This window comes from Hoplias malabaricus, chromosome 7 (genome assembly GCF_029633855.1).
Source record: "Hoplias malabaricus isolate fHopMal1 chromosome 7, fHopMal1.hap1, whole genome shotgun sequence".
NCBI classification, from domain to species: domain Eukaryota; kingdom Metazoa; phylum Chordata; class Actinopteri; order Characiformes; family Erythrinidae; genus Hoplias; species Hoplias malabaricus.
In genome coordinates this window covers 32,808,204-32,826,055 of record NC_089806.1, presented here as the reverse complement: position 1 = coordinate 32,826,055, position 17,852 = coordinate 32,808,204, and the positions used below count along the sequence as shown (strand labels likewise).

At 38.1% G+C, this 17,852-nt stretch overlaps 1 protein-coding gene across 1 annotated transcript in view; it reads right to left on the bottom strand.

The window, feature by feature from the left end:
- slc5a6a (solute carrier family 5 member 6a) overlaps positions 1-17,242 on the bottom strand; it is a 24,316-nt gene extending 7,074 nt beyond the window's left edge. The window contains exons 1-13 of the mRNA XM_066677870.1: positions 17,134-17,242; positions 8,193-8,321; positions 7,010-7,434; positions 5,855-5,920; positions 5,425-5,476; positions 4,237-4,304; positions 3,911-4,065; positions 3,424-3,564; positions 2,924-3,053; positions 824-912; positions 598-710; positions 335-402; positions 79-169 (exon numbers count right to left, since the gene is read on the bottom strand). Coding sequence (XP_066533967.1) covers positions 79-169; positions 335-402; positions 598-710; positions 824-912; positions 2,924-3,053; positions 3,424-3,564; positions 3,911-4,065; positions 4,237-4,304; positions 5,425-5,476; positions 5,855-5,920; positions 7,010-7,357 — 1,321 coding nt within the window. The 5' untranslated portion in view covers positions 7,358-7,434; positions 8,193-8,321; positions 17,134-17,242. The remainder of the gene's footprint in view (positions 1-78; positions 170-334; positions 403-597; positions 711-823; positions 913-2,923; positions 3,054-3,423; positions 3,565-3,910; positions 4,066-4,236; positions 4,305-5,424; positions 5,477-5,854; positions 5,921-7,009; positions 7,435-8,192; positions 8,322-17,133) is intronic.
- Between the last annotated feature and the right edge of the window lie 610 nt (positions 17,243-17,852).

Below are 17,852 nucleotides of genomic sequence, written 5' to 3'. Positions count from 1 at the left end.
ACACACTCTATCAGATTACAGTTCATCAGTGCATCCACAGATTCAAATTAAATTATTATATAACATATCATAATATACTTACAATGGAGTTGGCCCAAGGGAAGAACATACCAAGACAGAAGACGCCAAGAAGAGGACCACCAACCATTCCAAAGATACTAAGTGCTGCCTGAAGGGTAATAAGAAATGAAGACAGCAGAGAGCAAGAGAAAAGTAAAAGATGTGATATGAGAGAGATGCATTTTCCACTATCTGAAGTGGTTGGAAAGAACACATCACACATTCTACCTCTATTTCAAAACATCATAAAAAATCCTAAAACTCTGTGACTCACCTGCAGCACAGAGCCCATTAGAGAGGCGATGTAGGCCATAGCCAGACACACCAGCCCATAGCCAAGAGCTACAACAAACAAAGGATTGAGGAAAAAAAGAAAAATAACCTGAAATAAAAGACTGAATAAGGTGGAAATCAAATAAATCAATTATATATCTCCAGCAATCCTTCACTTAGTAACTGTATTTTGTATTTGCAATGCAATTCCATGGTCAACGAATACTGTCCCATAATGGACAGGAGTTAGAATGCACAACTCACCTAGGCCTTTGGACAGCAGGGTGGCTCGAGCCTCTGTCATGCCTGGATAATGGGGCTTGATCAGGTCCTCCATGGTAACCGTCGCCAGAGAGTTAAAGGCAGATGAGATTGTGCTTCAATTCCAATAAAGAGAAAGCAGATGTATTAGTACTGAGCCATGAATGCAACTATGTATCTATTCATACTACTGCCCTAGAGGGGTCTTAACAGTGGCCTCGGTGGTTACCTAAGAGCTCCACTGAACAGGCAGGCAACAAAAAGTCCAGGCAAACCAGGAAGGTCTTTTAGCACGTCCATCACAAAATACAACACCATCTATAGCGATGAGATTGGAGATATGACAATAGATTCCAGCTGTTTACAAGGAGCATACATCATGACCAGAGATGTGTGCAGTGAGTTTAATAATCAGTTAACCCATTAAGGTTGCCAGTACTCGAATACTTAAGTCATTATTCTAATATATGGAGATATATATATATATATATATATATATATATATATATATATATATATATATATATATATATAACATCACCATCTAAAACAATGTGAAAATGAAAACAGAGAAGAAAGAGAACAAAGTGAAAGTGACTATAACCTAGCAATTACTACTGGGCAACTCACTTTTGGAGTAAACATACACTAATTTGCCAAAAGTATTCTCTCGTCTGCCTTTGTACACATAAATTTGAGTGACATCCCATTCTTAATCCATATGGTATGATATCAGCTCACCCTTTGCTGCTATAACAGCTTCGGCTCTTTTGGGAAGCCTTTCCACAAGGCTTAGGAGTGTTTATGACCATTATTCCAGAATCACATTTGTAATGTCAGACACTGATGTTGGACAAGAAGGTCTGTCTCACATTGTCCACTCTAATTAATCCCAAAGGCACTCTATCGGGTTGAAGTCAGGTCTCTGTGCAGGCCAGTAAAGTTCTTCCATGCCAAATTCACTCATCCATAAAGACATGGATCTTCTCATGTTGGAACAGGAAAGGGCCATCACCAAACTGTTCCCACAAAGTTGGGAGCATGAACTGCCCAAAATCTCATTATGCTGAAGCATTAAGAGTTCCTTTCCCAACTCCTCAAAAACAACCCCACACCATAATCGCCCTTCACTAAACGTTACACTTGGCACAATGCAGTCAGACAAGTATCATTCTCTTGGCAACTGCCAATCTCAGTCCATTGGATAGTCAGGTAGTAATGTGTGATTCATCACTCCAGAGAACACGTCTTTACTGCTCTATAGTTCAGTGATGGCGTACTTTACACCACTGCATCAGACACTCTGCAGTCCACTTTGTGATGCAAGGCTTGGCTGCAGCTGCTCAGCCATGGAAACCCATTCTATGAAGATCTCTATGTCTCTCTAAAATCTCATTCTTCAGCTAATGCGAAGGCCACATGAAGTTTGGAGGTCTGTAGTGATTGACGCTGCATAAAGTTACCAATTTCTGCACACTATGCCCCTCAGCATCTGCTGACCTCGCTCTGTCATTTTAAATGACCTAACACTTCGTGGCTGAGATTCTGTCATTCCCAATCACTTCCACTTTGTTATAATACCACTGACAGTTGTCTTTTGAATATTTAGTAGCATGGAAATGTCATCACAGTAACATGCTGGGATTCACCAAGCTCCTGAGAACATCCTATTCCTTTACAAACGTTTGCAGAAGCAGTCTGCATGCCTATGTGCTAGGTTTATTTAACCTGTGGCCATGGAAATGATTGGAAAACCTGAATTCAATTATATGGATGGGTGAATGAATACTTTTGGCAATATAGTGTATTTAATCTTAAGCATTGGACAGGGCTTTAGACAGGGGGTAAATGATGCTGTATTATTTGATTTTGATCAAAGCATGTCACAGACTTCTTATTAAGACCCCTTTATCCGTCACATAAATAAGTTATTCTAAATGATGTTAACTAGATCCTTTAAAATGAAAATATATTTTCCTCCAAAACATTTTGCGACATTATCCGTTGAAGACAAATGAGCTTAGATAAGATTATATGTTTTCATCAGTATCCAATAGTGCAGCTCTTTGTTTCATCTTATTAACTCATGAGGTTATTTATAAATCTAGCACCAATCTTCCCTCAAAAATCAAATGTTTCATGTATCAGTCAAGAACACCCATGCCACCTGAACTGCCTCTTCAGGCTTATATTATTGTTTGTCATTTTTTGTATTTTCCTAGCCGCAATAAATGATGATGAAATTTATTAATTCTTTAGTCAGAATAATTAAATAATCCAACAGATTAAAGACAACAATCAAAAATATAAATGTAAGCAAAACTCATACCTGATCATTGGTTTTGACATAGCCCTTGTCTAGAGGGCTGTCCTCTCCATAACGGGCATACATGACCAGTCCCATCAGACAGCCGAGTGCTAGGACAATCTGTTGGCAGGGAAAAACCACGTAGCAGGACCTACCAAGAAGAAACATGGGTAAGTGTTCAACTAGGATTTAAACTGTATTTTCTATAATCTCCCATGTTATTGTTTAAAGAATAAGCTGATGGTTCCCAGGCAAACATAGAGGTTGATGCTAAAATGTATGAATTAGGTACATTATTTTAACTGTGCTTGAATGTTTGTTATGCTCTGAACATAACATAACTTTACTTAAAATTATACACAGTACAGGTCCAATATTCATAAATTTTCAGAAAAAAAACAATACATTTCACATTTTAGGAGTAGTGAAGACTATACTGAACTCAAACATATAAAAAAAAAACAGAATTCTGCAGTAATAAATAATAAACTAATAGATCATTAATGGCAGTAATTACTGACATGATGGCTTCTTTCTCAGTGCGGGAGCTGAGGTATCTCTGAACCTGAGCTTGGTTCACTCCATATAGAGCCAGCATGAGGAATATTCCTCCTACACCCAGTGTCCAGAATGTGTGTCTCTCCAGAGGGTCAGGATTCAGTCTGTATGGTCGATCAAAAAGCAAAAACCCATAATGTTGAATAAGCTACAGATAAAACAGAGAAAGAACACTGCAATCGCACTACTCTTGCAAAGGGTTATTGTTGTAAATACAATGTGTGTGAGAGAACCATGTACTTGAGGAGGATTCTTCTTCTTATTATTTTTTTTATGTGAGTGAGAATTACATGTGTAAACAGGTGACAAGGGTCATTGATAACCCCCCCCATGTCTACATGCCTTCCATTCTATGCAGCATTTAGCATCACATGTGAATCTCAACGGACAGAAAATAATCTATAAAAGCAGAAGAGACTGATCGTCTCCTCTGATGTGTTTCCTACTCACTCCAGTCCAGAAATGCGGCTGCCGTTCTGTGCTTTTTTCCACACCTCACCAATGCCCCCTGCCTGATGGGCACCCACCACAATCACTGCCAGCTGCCCGGCAAACATCACGATTGTCTGAAACACGTCTGTCCAGATCACAGCTTTCAACCCACCCTGGCATAAGACAGACATTTGCAGTCATGGGACAGCAGGTCAGACAGATTTCAAACAAGAAACATTGCAGTGTCAAATCAAATATCAAAGACAAACCCATACTCTATCACAGCTTACAGGATAACTGTATTATGTGTTGAGTAATTAAAAGATAATTAACATCAACCTTACCAGCGTTGTGTAAAGCGTGCACACAAGGCCCATTGCCAGGACTGCTCCCCAGAGGTCAAAACCAGTAACTGCAACACACAAACTAGAGAAAATTAGTTTAGAGTTTCTCGGCCCTGGTCTTTGAGACACCCTGCTCTGCATATATAGTTTTCCTTTCACAACACACACCTGATTCAACTAATCATCAGTTAACAAACAAGTCTTTTTAGGGATGCAGTGGGTGTGTTAAAGCCGGGAAACCACTAAAATGTGCAGGGTAGTCACTGTTCTTAAACACAGGCATGAACATCGATTGTGCTAAAGCAGAAGTTCTTAAACGTTTTCACAGTGCAACTCCTTTAGGGTTAAAAATATTTCACGACCCCCACCCCATTCAATCCCCGCCCTCCAACACACATGATTAAAAGGTACTGCATTCGAATAGTAATATAATAATAATTCAATAATTAAGTTTACCCATTTATATGGTGATGGCTGGGCCTGCATTATCACTTGTCTGCATAAAACCATACTACTTGCTATAGTTATTTCATTTTTTTCCCTTTCACAGCCACCTTCTAAAAAGCGCTTTATTTTAAAACAGATCTAGATGTGCAAACCGTTAACACGCAGGTGTGAATCTGAATCAAGCTTGAAGAGTTGAAGAGTCGAGTAGAACGGTGAATGAGTCTGTGTGATACAGTGAAATGGCTCCGGATAGGATTTTTCCATTTTGCTGGGTTCATATATGAAAAGGGCATCACTCTCACGACCCCCCTTCCTGGGATTATGTCAGGACCCCCAGGTTAAGAACCCCTGTGCTAAAGGAATGCTTCGCTCAAGCTAGAATTTCTAGGCATGTAAATGTAATAGCACCATTCAGAACAGATTATTTTCTCACTTATTCACTTAGCATTCCAGGGTGTATTATTCTTAAGTAAGCTACACTCTGTGGCCAAAAGTTTAAAGACACCTGATAATACACAAACTAAATATTTTTATGTCCCCCCCTCTCTTGTTGCAGTAAAGTAAATTCATGTGTAGCTGCCTGAGGGGAATCCTACTCTACTGCCATTGTTTTCTATGGAGATAATATAAACTTTGTGTACACTGTTAAACACGTGTCCTCAATGTGTGCCATATAACAGAAATCAATCATTAGATGTCCACAAATATTTGAACATAAAGTACATGTATAGGCACTTTTACCTGCATTCAGTGCAAGGGCAGGGGCATAAAGGACCACTCCCATGTAGATTACCTACAGGGACAAAACATTCAACATGAAATCAAAAACCATTCAGTTACTTTAAAGAAAACATCCATGTGTTAAAGGTTAGATAAACAATAACAGAGTGAAATTCCTGCCGTGTCATTCCAATACCTTTATAAAAGCATCCTCAGTATTACAACGGTGAACAAAATATTACTGTTTTCAGTGAGAACTAAGGAGATAAAAACATATTTTTACACTTGTGCTCATGTTGAAAGAGGCCAAACCTAAGCTGAGACAAGAAAAATATTGCTGTAGAATATGAGCTTCCAAAAGGATCAATGTTTATGCAACTGTTAAAGTTCAGATAACAACAGAATTATACTTTCTGGCTCCAGACTTTCACCCAGACCAAACTAGACTCACCATCTGAAAGATGAAGGTCACTGTGCCAAATATCCGTACAGTTTTATTGAAGCGAAGCTCCAGATACTGATAAGTCACAGAAAAAAGAACAAGGTTAGACTTTGTTGCTGACGTCATATTCGTGCACTTTCACCCACATGGTAAATTAGATGTGTGAGAATGCATTTACTTTCAGAACAGTTAACTTCTCCTAGGAGAGGGGAGGCAAGGGCAGCAACTATGCACCAAAACTCAGAAAACTTTAAAACCTAAATCTGAAATGCAGTATGAATATGACTGGCATGACTTGTTTGGTCAGCATCGTCTTACATATTCTCTTTCACAGAAGCTGACTGTGTGGGATTTGCAAACAGTTCAGCAATTTATAAGGGCAATTCTTTGAATTACCATAGCAACGCTGCTCTTTTCACTATGCAGTATACTATTTGGGACATAAATTTACCAGTGCACTTGTATAGTATATAGTAATGTTAGTAGACATTATCATTTTCATGAATCTCACATTCTGCTTCCCAAAATTATGCAATTGCTAAAGTTTGTGCCACATCTACTAGTGTTTTTTCACTGATATTTTATTTACATTTTAGTTGGAAAGCTATTTTTACTCTTTTTTAAACATTGTTTTTATAAAGGGCTTTGTCATTTTATTAAGGGAATCCCAACCAGTCTCATAAGGGTTGTACTATTAGTAAACTAGCATAAATTAAGTTGGTTATATGACCTCTTGGAATGGTGAGGGGATGAGTCAACATTAATGCCGACTTCAGAAGCAAAAGCCCCAGAATTATAGGGCAACCTTGGGAGGTATTACATATACATCTGATGTAATCTCCTTTTCAAACCTCCCAAAACAGGTGAACAAAGCCCTTATTGCTGTCATCTTATAGCTTGCTAGGTAAGAAACTACAGGCTAACCATTTAGCAAGAAGAAGTACCATGGCACCATGATTTTCAATGAAACAGTGAAGCTAAACTAGTTAATTTTCTTCACCTACAGTGAAATTTGAAATGCAGCTAACATTATCACATATTTTATACACATTTTTATGATTTTTTGTTTTTATATCTATTAATTATATATTAAAATAATGTTTTCTTTGGACACTGACAATATACATTATTCCATTTGTGTGTGCAGGGAAGTATACTACCAACCTGATAGGCACTGGAAAGGCGTAAGCGGTAAAAGACCGGGATGAAGATGTGTGCGGGAATGAGCAGCCCCAAGAAGTAGGAGCAGCCCAGGAACCAGTACTGTGTGCCATGAGCATAGATTTCTGAGGGTGCGCCCAGGATGGCCACGGCTGACTGGAAGGTGGCCAGAAGCGAGAGGGACACGGGAAGGCAGCTCATGCTGCGGTCAGCCAGCAGAAATTCTTGTGTGGTCCTCTGGCGGCCCCCCGAGAATGCATAGAACAGGCCAATACCTGTGGACGCCACCAGCAGCAAAGCGAAGATCACGTAGTCCACGGTGGTGAAGTGCATCTGGACTACGTCCCCCATGATGCAGTGGGTTGGTGGCAGCAGGGGCGACCAAAGAAGCTTAGAATACCAGGAAATGAGTGTCCATGGACACCTCACTGTAAAGCATTGAAACACACTGGGGTTAATGATCCACCTCAGAAGAAAAGAACAGCAACAAAGTAACAGAATTACTAGATCAAACTTTGAGATTTTAATATTCAATAAAGTGGTCATGACCTTAATCATACTAAACCACAAGGCTTATAAATTAATTTACACCACATTCAAGCCAAAAGATATTGTTAGATTGGTATCCTGCTGACACAACTGAAGCCTTACATAATCCGGCTCCAAATTATATTTTGAGACTGCTTGTGGGTAGTCTATTAACCCTTAACACAATGACCCCTCTCAGGCAAGTATGACCAAAATCAACAAGGGTTAATAAGGAACCATGCAAACAGTTCCATTGCTGATAAATGCCTTGATACCCCACACTCAAACTCAATGTTTTCCTTTAGAAACGATGTTTCAAAGGAAGAAATATGCTATATTAAAGTAAGTCATTTAAGGTCATGTAAAAATAGGCTGAGCAAAGTTCTATTTTTCAATTTCAATCCAAGATCTAACCTTAATATAGCTACAGTCACTACTGGGCTTAGAAAACGACCACATTCTTAAATAACAGGTTCAAATTGCATGCAACATGACATGGCATATCTAGACAATAATATATCTACTCTGAGCTCCTTTTTGACACTAAAACAAACATCACTAAACTGACAAGTTTAGAAATATAACATTCAGATATTAGTCAAAAGATCATGAAAAAGAGGCAGAAAAAGGAGAGAAAGCACTAGATATGCAGTAGTACCTACAGCCTCCGGTGCTGATAGCAGAGGTACCTCACTGTGTAGAGTGATGTGTGATCTAAAAGGGTTAGCCTCCCTCTCTGGATGTTTAACGGGGCAGGAACAAGGCGTTTCTCACAGAGGACGACCAACTGGAGGAGGGTGGGGAACAATAATGAGAGCAGCTTGTACAGAACCTTAGTTTTAACAGCATTTAAAATGAAAATACTACGTTTATTTTGCCAGATGTTTACACAAAGGTTTAATTAGCCTTGAGGAGTGCCAATATTATTTAACTGACTAAAACTGACACAAAGACTGTTGGCAATGTTCAAGAATATAAAATATTACTTAATTATTCAGTTTAAATAATTAAACTAAATAATTTAGTTCAAGGGCAGGAATGTAAAACATGACCCGTTTCTATTATGGCTTATTTAGGTAATTCCCATTCCCCCCCAAAAAATGTACACATTGCACATAGCCTTTATTTACAATTAACATGAACCGCCCCAAGCACTCAAACAGATCATAAAGTGTGAAGCATTGGGAAAAATGAACTGGGGAAGAGATTTAAAAAAAGCTGAGAATTGATGTTGACAGGGCAATCATAACTAATGGCATTTAGCTGCTAATCTAAAGAAAACCCAACACAATGCACTTCATAGCTGACCTACAAAGCACCATGATGCCATTCACAGACAACAGGCTGTGGGATCTGGTTTATTACAGCTCCACACAAAAGCAGAGAAGGAATGCCACTGGTCTTGTGAGACGCAATGCATATTATTAAATTCAGCATCATGTGACTGTGCTCATGAGAAATCTACTCCTACCTTCAGAAATGACTTTTTTCCCCCAAAAGTATTTGCTCCTAAAGCCTCTTCCTTTAAAATAGTTAAATGCTAGGCTAATCCTCAAGCTTTGAAAACAAACAAACTCCAGAAAGATACATTTATTGTAGGTGTAACCAACCATCTGAAATAACCAACTTAAACATGAATCATTTTTGAACAGTGCAATTTTCAAATTATCAGGAAAAATGTCTTAAAAAGGGATCATATAATGACAAAAAAAAAAAAATAAATAAAAAAAACCCCAGCAACATTAGCACATTCATTTAGATATCTGGTGTAGCATAGCAACACACTGTGAAATAAAACAAATTATTCAGTTCTGGTGGGCTGCTTAGGTCTGAAAACATGGGATAAAATTTTGTGCTATATCTTGCATACAGTACATGCTCTTTAGAAAAGTCACTGGACCCAGGTTTACATGAGACGTCAAAGTTTAAACAGAGCAAAACCGACAAGTGCAGAGAAATAAGTGTACTGATTAAAAACAGTGGTTATTAAGACCCCAGGGGTCTGTGTTCACTTGTGGAAAAGGAGGTATAATATCACCTTTCAAGCCTTTTCCCATAAAACCCCTAAAGACAAATTACCAACCATCAGATGTAGTGCTGAAAGAATCCTTTATTTATTAAATGTAACTGCTTTATCCTATTCAGGGTTGCACTGGGTACAGAGTCTACCCAGAATAATTTGGCACAAGGCATGAACACACTCTGGATGGGGTGTCAGTCCGTCACAACTCACAAATTCATACAAGCACCTAAGGACACTTTTGAATAGCCAACGTAACGTGTGTTATTGTTTTTTGGACTGTAGGAGAAAAGCCCACAACCCCACAGTTTATGTTTTTCCCTTAAGTACACAATCTGACATCTCATTTTGTTATCATGACAACATTTTCTGACCACATTTGCACATATTGAAGTACTGTTAGTACTCATGACCATTATTATTTACATTATACATGTTACCGCTAGGCACAGTTATAAGAAACCATGACATTAACTTTCACTGTTACGCAGACGACATGCAATTTTATATTTCAGCCAAGCCTGATGAAAAACAAAGATTAAAGAAAATAGACGACTGTGTAAAAGACATGAAAGGCTGGATGTTGCGTAACTTCCTCCATCTAAACAGCAACAAAAAAGAGGTCCTGCTTTTAGGTCCAAAGGTTGCAACAAGTAAATGATCAGATTTAATTTAATATCTTGCTGACGTTCCAGGTAATCTGGTTCAGCAGCAAATAATCTTGGTGTCATAATTGACCTGGATTTATCATTTGATCAACACATAGGCAGTTATCACTAGGACAGCTTTTTTACATCTTCGCAACATAGCCAAGATTAGAAATGCCTTGTCCCTGCAGGACGCAGAAAAATTAGTACATGCCTTTATTACTTCAAGGATTGACTATTGTAACATACTACTGTCAGGATACATCAGCAACAATTTAAGTAAACTTCAACTAGTGCAAAAAGCTGCAGCCAGGGTCCTCACTAAAACTAGAGAGTTCACAAATCCAAGTAATTTGGTCTAGGCATCAAACAATGCAGGTAGCCTACAGTACTCTCAGAAGAAAAAAAAAGGTACAAGGTACAATATTGGTTACTAAAAATGAACACACAGTGTAAATGTACAGTTGCGTTCCCGAAAGGTACATTACTTTCTCTTCTACAGAAGGAGAGGGGGATATCTGTAATCCTTCAATACAGAAGTGTGTAAATTAAGAGAACAGAATGTAAGTCCTGGAGATTAAATAGAGTGTATGAAATTAACTCAATTTTAAAATGTACAATTAATATAGAATGTATGTTCCTCTGAAGGTACCACCATAGTGACAGTTTTTTACAGCGCTGTATGGTAAATATACTGGCCTGGCTTAGAGGGCTGAGGTGAAACGTGTTACTGACTAGTGGAGGAGGAGTTAGTGGGAGATGTAGTAACTGATGTCAAAGGCACTGGTGGGGCAGCACGGTGGCGCAGCAGGTAGTGTCACAGTCACACAGCTCCAGGGGCCTAGAGGTTGTGGGTTCGATTCCCGATCCGGATGACTGTCTGTGAGGAGTTGGTGTGTTCTCCCCGTGGGTTTCCTCCGGTTTCCTCCCACAGTCCAAAAACACATGTTGGTAGATGGATTGGTGACTCAAAAAGAGTGTGTGAGTGAATATGTGAGTGTGTGTTGCCCTGTGAAGGACTGGCGACCCCTCCAGGGTGTATTCCCGCCTTGCGCCCAATGATTCCGGGTAGGCTCTGGACCCACCGCGACCGGTTATCACCGGTTACAGATGACCCAGCGTGACATTATCACCGGTTACAGATAATGAATGAAAGGCACTGGTTTAAAATTCACAGTGAGGTTTACGTTGATCCACCCTCTAGTGATGTCTGGGTAGTTGCTTCTTCTAGTCATAGAGAAGCCAGCAACAATGCATTGCCGCTTGAAGGTTTGAATGTAGATGACTTCATGTACTTTGGAAACACTGACCATTAATAAGACAAAAAAAAATCAATTGAATATAGTTCAGGACATGACTTTTTGAAATAAAAACCTAATCCAGTTTTGACAGCAGTTTTAAAATGTGATATTACTTCTAACCATTTACAGACCAAATTAAACACCTGCTTTGAAACACACGAGTACAGTACTCTAGTTATCGTCCACTTTGATCTGGCTTCTGTTTAAGCTGCTCTTCAGCTTGGGCAATAACATTCCTGGGAAACAAAGAATCTAGAAAGGTAAAACAATTCAAGTTAAGGTTCTCTGAGCCAACCTTTCTTGTCATAATCAGATTAGATCAGATTTGGTGAAACACTTGGACTTTCATTTTTTTTTTTCACCCTACAATTTTAAGATATAAATTAAGGTTTTCACCAAGGCTAACATGTTAATCTTGACACACAACTGATTATTAAACTAGAATTCCATCGATATCTGTCTCTCTCGCTCTCTCTCTCTGTTTTTTTTTAACCTCAGTGTCTTCATATTTGACATTACTTGGCATCTTCATAATGTCCACTTATTACACATAACATCCAGAACTTACATGCTCTCTGAGTAGTGCTGGGAGATATGAGCACAAATCAATAACAATTAATTTTACATTTTACCACAATTATGATTAATGAACAATTTTTTTGTATTTTTGACACACATAGTACCATGATGAGTCTTGTACTGCAAACATGCTCCCATATTAAAGCTGGGATATTTTTCAAATGTCACTGGGAGCTTTTTACTCTCTTGTTTTCTGAGTACTGTTTATATTTGGTGTGTGATTGTGCTTTGGTCGATTTTCTCAGTGTTACCAATTGACTTCTTTTTGTTCAGTGTCATCTTGATTATAGTCAAAACACAGCATGTCCAAACCACAGACGCTGTGCTTTCTTTTGGTACAAGCTGCTCAATTTGCTTGATCGGCCTCTGCGTTTATGTTCTCCATCATGTCGCAGATAGAGGCAGAATCACGTGACTACAGCTTGGTAATGGGGTATTAAAAGGACAGTACATGAACACACAGTGAGGACATAACAGAATAAAAAAAACATATGATTATAATCGATATAGACATGATTATGTCAATTAGATGTTCTGAATGTCGATTTCAATCAATATTCAATTAACTGCTCAGCCCTATCTCTGGGTATTGCTGACAATGGTAAAATAGTAGTAAACCCTGGAAAGTGCAGGCCTGCTACTCTTTTCTAAATGGATTTTAACAAATGTTTTTATTTAATACCTAAAAATCATACTGCAAATCTAATACAATATATAAAATATCATAATTCTGTGAGGTACCTTTTAAAAATGTCTAGTTCCTATTTTATTTGCTCTGTAACTTTCAACTTACTTTTTTGTAAATTTCATTAGAAGGTTTTTTGGTTTTGTTTTGTTTTAAACAACATTTACAACTTCATTTATTATAAAAAAAAGTATATATATATCAACTGTTCTTACATCAGGGTAATTTATGTACTTCCACTAGCATCTACCTCTACAAGGCACAGAGCATTACCCAGCAAATATAATATTATGTACTGTTTGTTCTTTCAAGGCATATGAAAATAAAGGACACTCACATAAAATTATTACACATATGTAAAAATCTAACTCTTATCTTAGTTATAAAGTTGTGAAGCTCAAATTTTCTTGGTTTATTGCACATATTGCACTAATATAATCACACTGATTGCTTCACATGATCATGTAATGCTGGAAAATGATGACTGACAACTGCAGCCAAATTAAATGCCCCTGGTCCAAATCAATATTCTGCCTGTTGGTTAAGATAAACATAAAACACAGACAGATATCTAACAGATAGTGAGCTGTAGTTCTTCAAATGTCATTTCCATGCAGGAGATAAAAGCCTTAAATACAAAAGAGCCTCATTACAGGTACGCTTGAAGCACACACATACACACAAAGCTGGAACCTGTTTATCTGTGGTCACAAGGTTCCTGCCGATCAAACCGAGGTATAAGGCCCCAGCATTGTGTCTGTTTGATTTTCCTAAGTCCTTGTGATCAAGCCATGCAACGAACGTAATCTGAGCCATTAAAGACAGCTTATGAGTCATCCACTATGAGCAGCGATGCCCCACCATCTTAGTGCACGATGTACCCTGACAGTGGTAATCATACAGTAAATGTCTGCTGCTCCAGGGATGGCAAAATCCAGACAAATCCACCACCATCCATGATACAGGTCTGAGGGGCAGAACCAGTCCAACAATAAATGTGTGTGTGTGTTTTTTTTTCTCACAACTTTACTGCACCTTTTGTATCCCATTAACGGCACTGTAATCAAACTTTACAACAAGCAGATCTTTAGTACATCATTTTGTTGCTATTTAAAAATCTAGGGTGTGCATGCGTTAGGGCCATTCTGAGAGTGGGAGAGCAGCCAGTGTTAGAGAATAGCAATTAGACAACTCACACAGCACTTTACTTGAAAACATTGGAGATAAACAGGGAAAATGTACAGTTATGTAATATAAAAGGGTCTGAAAATTTTAAAACAAATATTGTTTTTTATGGTATTAAATATCTGCATATTTAAACAAATCATACATATATAATCATATAATGATTAAAAATTCTCTAAACAATATAGAAATCAAGGTATTGGGGTCAGGCTGGTTTTGGGTCCATCTGCAGAATGGGTCCATAGTGCAGTTTCTGCAGTGCCAAAGCCCGAGTAGTAACAACAACAACAACAAAGGCCCTATTCTACTCTACTTCTGTAGGCCCCAACACTGCCTATAGAATAGTAATTTACATTGACCTATTTGGTATATTTGCTTTGAAATATTTCTTTAATTACCTTAACATGAGATCAAATTTCAGTTGCTTATCCCTCAACAGTACACAATAAATAAAATGCACACATCTCTTATGCCCAGTAAAACTAAAAAGTATGAATGTGTACATGTATATATATATGTACATGTATGTGTTCATGTATATTTAAATATCCATGCTAATTTGAAATATAAAGCTTAAAAATCTGCTAAACATGTTATTATGTCTCAGTGCTAAATTACATATATGAATGCTAATACTACCAAACTATCATTATTGTAGCTCACCAGATTTTCAGGGCTGCAGCAAATGTTTTAAAAGCTAAAAATGACAAGTACAATCGATGGCTCACTTCATAAAGTAAAATGTATTTCTGGTGGAAATATATGGATGATTAACTCAATGAAAGAATCATGAGACAAATATATATGGAATACCCTTTTAAGGACTTTTATAATGACTTTTTAAAAATCACTTACATCTTATGAATCTAATCTGCATTTGATAGATTATTTGAGTGTTCCACTATACTGGCAAATTTATAAGCATCCAGAGCAGTGCACTAATAGTTTCTGTATTGTTTTATCTACTTGAACCAACCTCAAGAGAAACAAAGTGTATACCTCAGCAAGTCTTTCTATAGCAGTTAACATTCAGTAAGTGCCAGAGACTAAAATTTCCAAACCCCAAGATTTATGCTTCATCTCAGTGGAACATTTGATTAAAACCATACTTATGGAAAATGTAAAACACACTGATTTAGAACAGGCTACAGGATTTATCAACATCAATGGTTCCATCTGTTCATCTTTAAAAGCTCTGCTTTGTGTTAGTTTTCCTTATTTCATACCAAAACATTCTCATCTCCAGTGAACTGGACACATAGAGTAAACATTCTATTTGACTGGCTCAGTCAAGGGTAACCATTGCTGTATTACCTGGATTAGATGAATCCGTCTATTATCACAACACTCAAGAACATTTAATGCGTAATGTACATAATTATGTGTTCTAATTAGTTTGCTTTTAAAAATCCACCTTTTGGGGAGGCCTGTTATAAAGGAAATTAATTTAATCTAGTACTTAAAATCCTTTTGTGAATACAAAAATATATCCTTATGAATTCTAAACTAAATATGAAATTGTAATAGCTGGTCAATCACAGCAAGGAATAAAATGTTTTTCTGAGTAATATTAATTAAACTAATTCAAGGTGCATCCAAGGGCAGCACAGTCACACAGCACCAGGGACCTGGAGGTTGTGGGTTCGAGTGCTCCAGTTTCCTCCCACAGTCCAAAAATACAAGTTGGTAGGTGGATTGGAGACTCAAAAGTGTGAATGTGTGAGTGTGTGTTGCTCTGGACCCACCACGACCCTGAACTGGATAAGTGATTACAGATAATGAATAAAGGTGCATCCAATGTGAACTCAAAAGTACATAAATAGCTTGTATAATCTCTTACAACTCACCCTGCACATGAGCCTATGGACTCTAGGGTCAGAGGGGTTATAAAACACAGTTTCATTTGTTTGTTTCGCAGCGGAAGCGCAATCTTGAAGTAAACACTATCCAGTATTTTTGGGGATGGGCTGGACTGGCAGAACTAATCATACACTGTCTGATTTCACACATGTTATCATGGCTAAATTCAGGACAACGCTGGCTTCACTCACAGGCCATTAATCAATATAAATCCCTGTGAGCTTGTACGTGAGGCTTCGTCTCAAATAGCTCCCGATGCTCCCTATGTAGTACTCCCAGCAAGCCAAGACATAACGGCTTCTACAATCAAACAGAGCATTAAGTAAACTCTTTTCCACGCTATGGCTGGATTCCCATTACCATAATACACTGCTTGGTTGCAGAAGCCGTTATTTAATGACTTATAAAGTGCACTACATAGGGAACACAGCCATTTGAGACGGATCCCGACTGCGACTGTTACTACTGGTGAAGGGGCATGTCATTCGACCTCACCAAATTAACATCCGTATAAATGTCTCTATATTCATATAGAATTATCCCACTGTACATATATTTACATACAAATTATTACACGTCGAACTGAAAACCCAGTTTCAAATGGGAGACGGTTAGATTAAAACGTTTTTTATTCATTACTAAATACAAGCTTAGTCAGTTGCTGAGAGCTCTAACCGCCGCGGGTCCTCGTGCTCGTGTTGATATTACGAGGAAATACGCTACGGCCTCTTTCGCGAAAAAAACTGGCGTTTTTACCTATAAAAATGAATAGAACTATGCTTCGTCTCATTGCTCTACATTCAATCTGTGACGATGAGCCTTCTATATGGCTAAAAAGGATCGAAAGGTGTCGGCCGGGACATCGGTGAAGTTAGCTTTAGTGTTAATCACGACGGACCGGCAACGATACGTTAACAAAGAATATTCAAAGCTAACAAAAATCTTCTCAAATAAGCATCGAATTATTGTGTATGCATTTAGTCGAGGATATTTAACCTTATACCAAAACGTATAAGAATATCAGCCCATTTATACAGTGTCTTATTATTGAATGAATGGAAAATTGACTGCAGTTCTTTCCGGTGAAATATGCCACCGCTGTACAAACTGAACAAATACATTAGGCGCTGCCTGGAGTCTAGATGTGTCTTGACTCCCTGGACTGGGCTCTGCTACTGTATCTGGACACAACTGCCAATGAAACAGTGCCAGGGAAACAGATCAGAAATGTGGAGTAATATTTGCTGAAATAACCACGAAAATCCAGCGACTATGTTCTGGTAAATCTAATGTACAACGAAAGAATATGGTCTTGTTCTTACCTTTGACGGGTAACTTATCTCTCTTTTGATGCTGCATGTATGAACTGATTTGGCGCTGGACTGAATTGGGGGTCAATGCAGTGTTCCGCCCACATTCACTGACATCACAGGCAACACGTGCTTCCGTCGCCAAAGATGAACATCATCAAGGTCCAAGGTTGTCAAAAGCATGATATATACACGTGCTTTCCTTGTCCTACAATACAGCTTTAAGAGCCTTTACAACAAACGTTCAAAAATACTGCCCTAACTTTACACTCTAAACATGTTAACAGTTTCATTCACTGATCTTCAGTTACAGTGATGCTGATAGGAACAAGAAGCATGAAGGTTTCAATTTCTCTAGAATTTGCCTGAGAAAACTACACAAACAGTTAAAAAAAAGCTTTCTGATGACTGACAAATTTTTATATCAGATTTTACACTCTTTAAAAAAATGTGCTACAAAAGTTTATTTGAGCAATGCCAGAGAAGAACCACTTTTGATTCCATAAAGGACCATTTTTGCTAATATGATTACATTTTGCTAATAGATTACACATAGTGATGGATTATTAAAGGGTTTTTCACACATGCCTTTCTTAAACAAAAACGGTTCTTCATGGAACCAAAAGTGATAATGTCGCAGTCACACAGCTCCAGGGACCTGGAGGTTGTGGGTTCGAGTCCCGCTCCGGGTGACTGTCTGTGAGGAGTTTGGTGTGTTCTCCCTGTGTCTG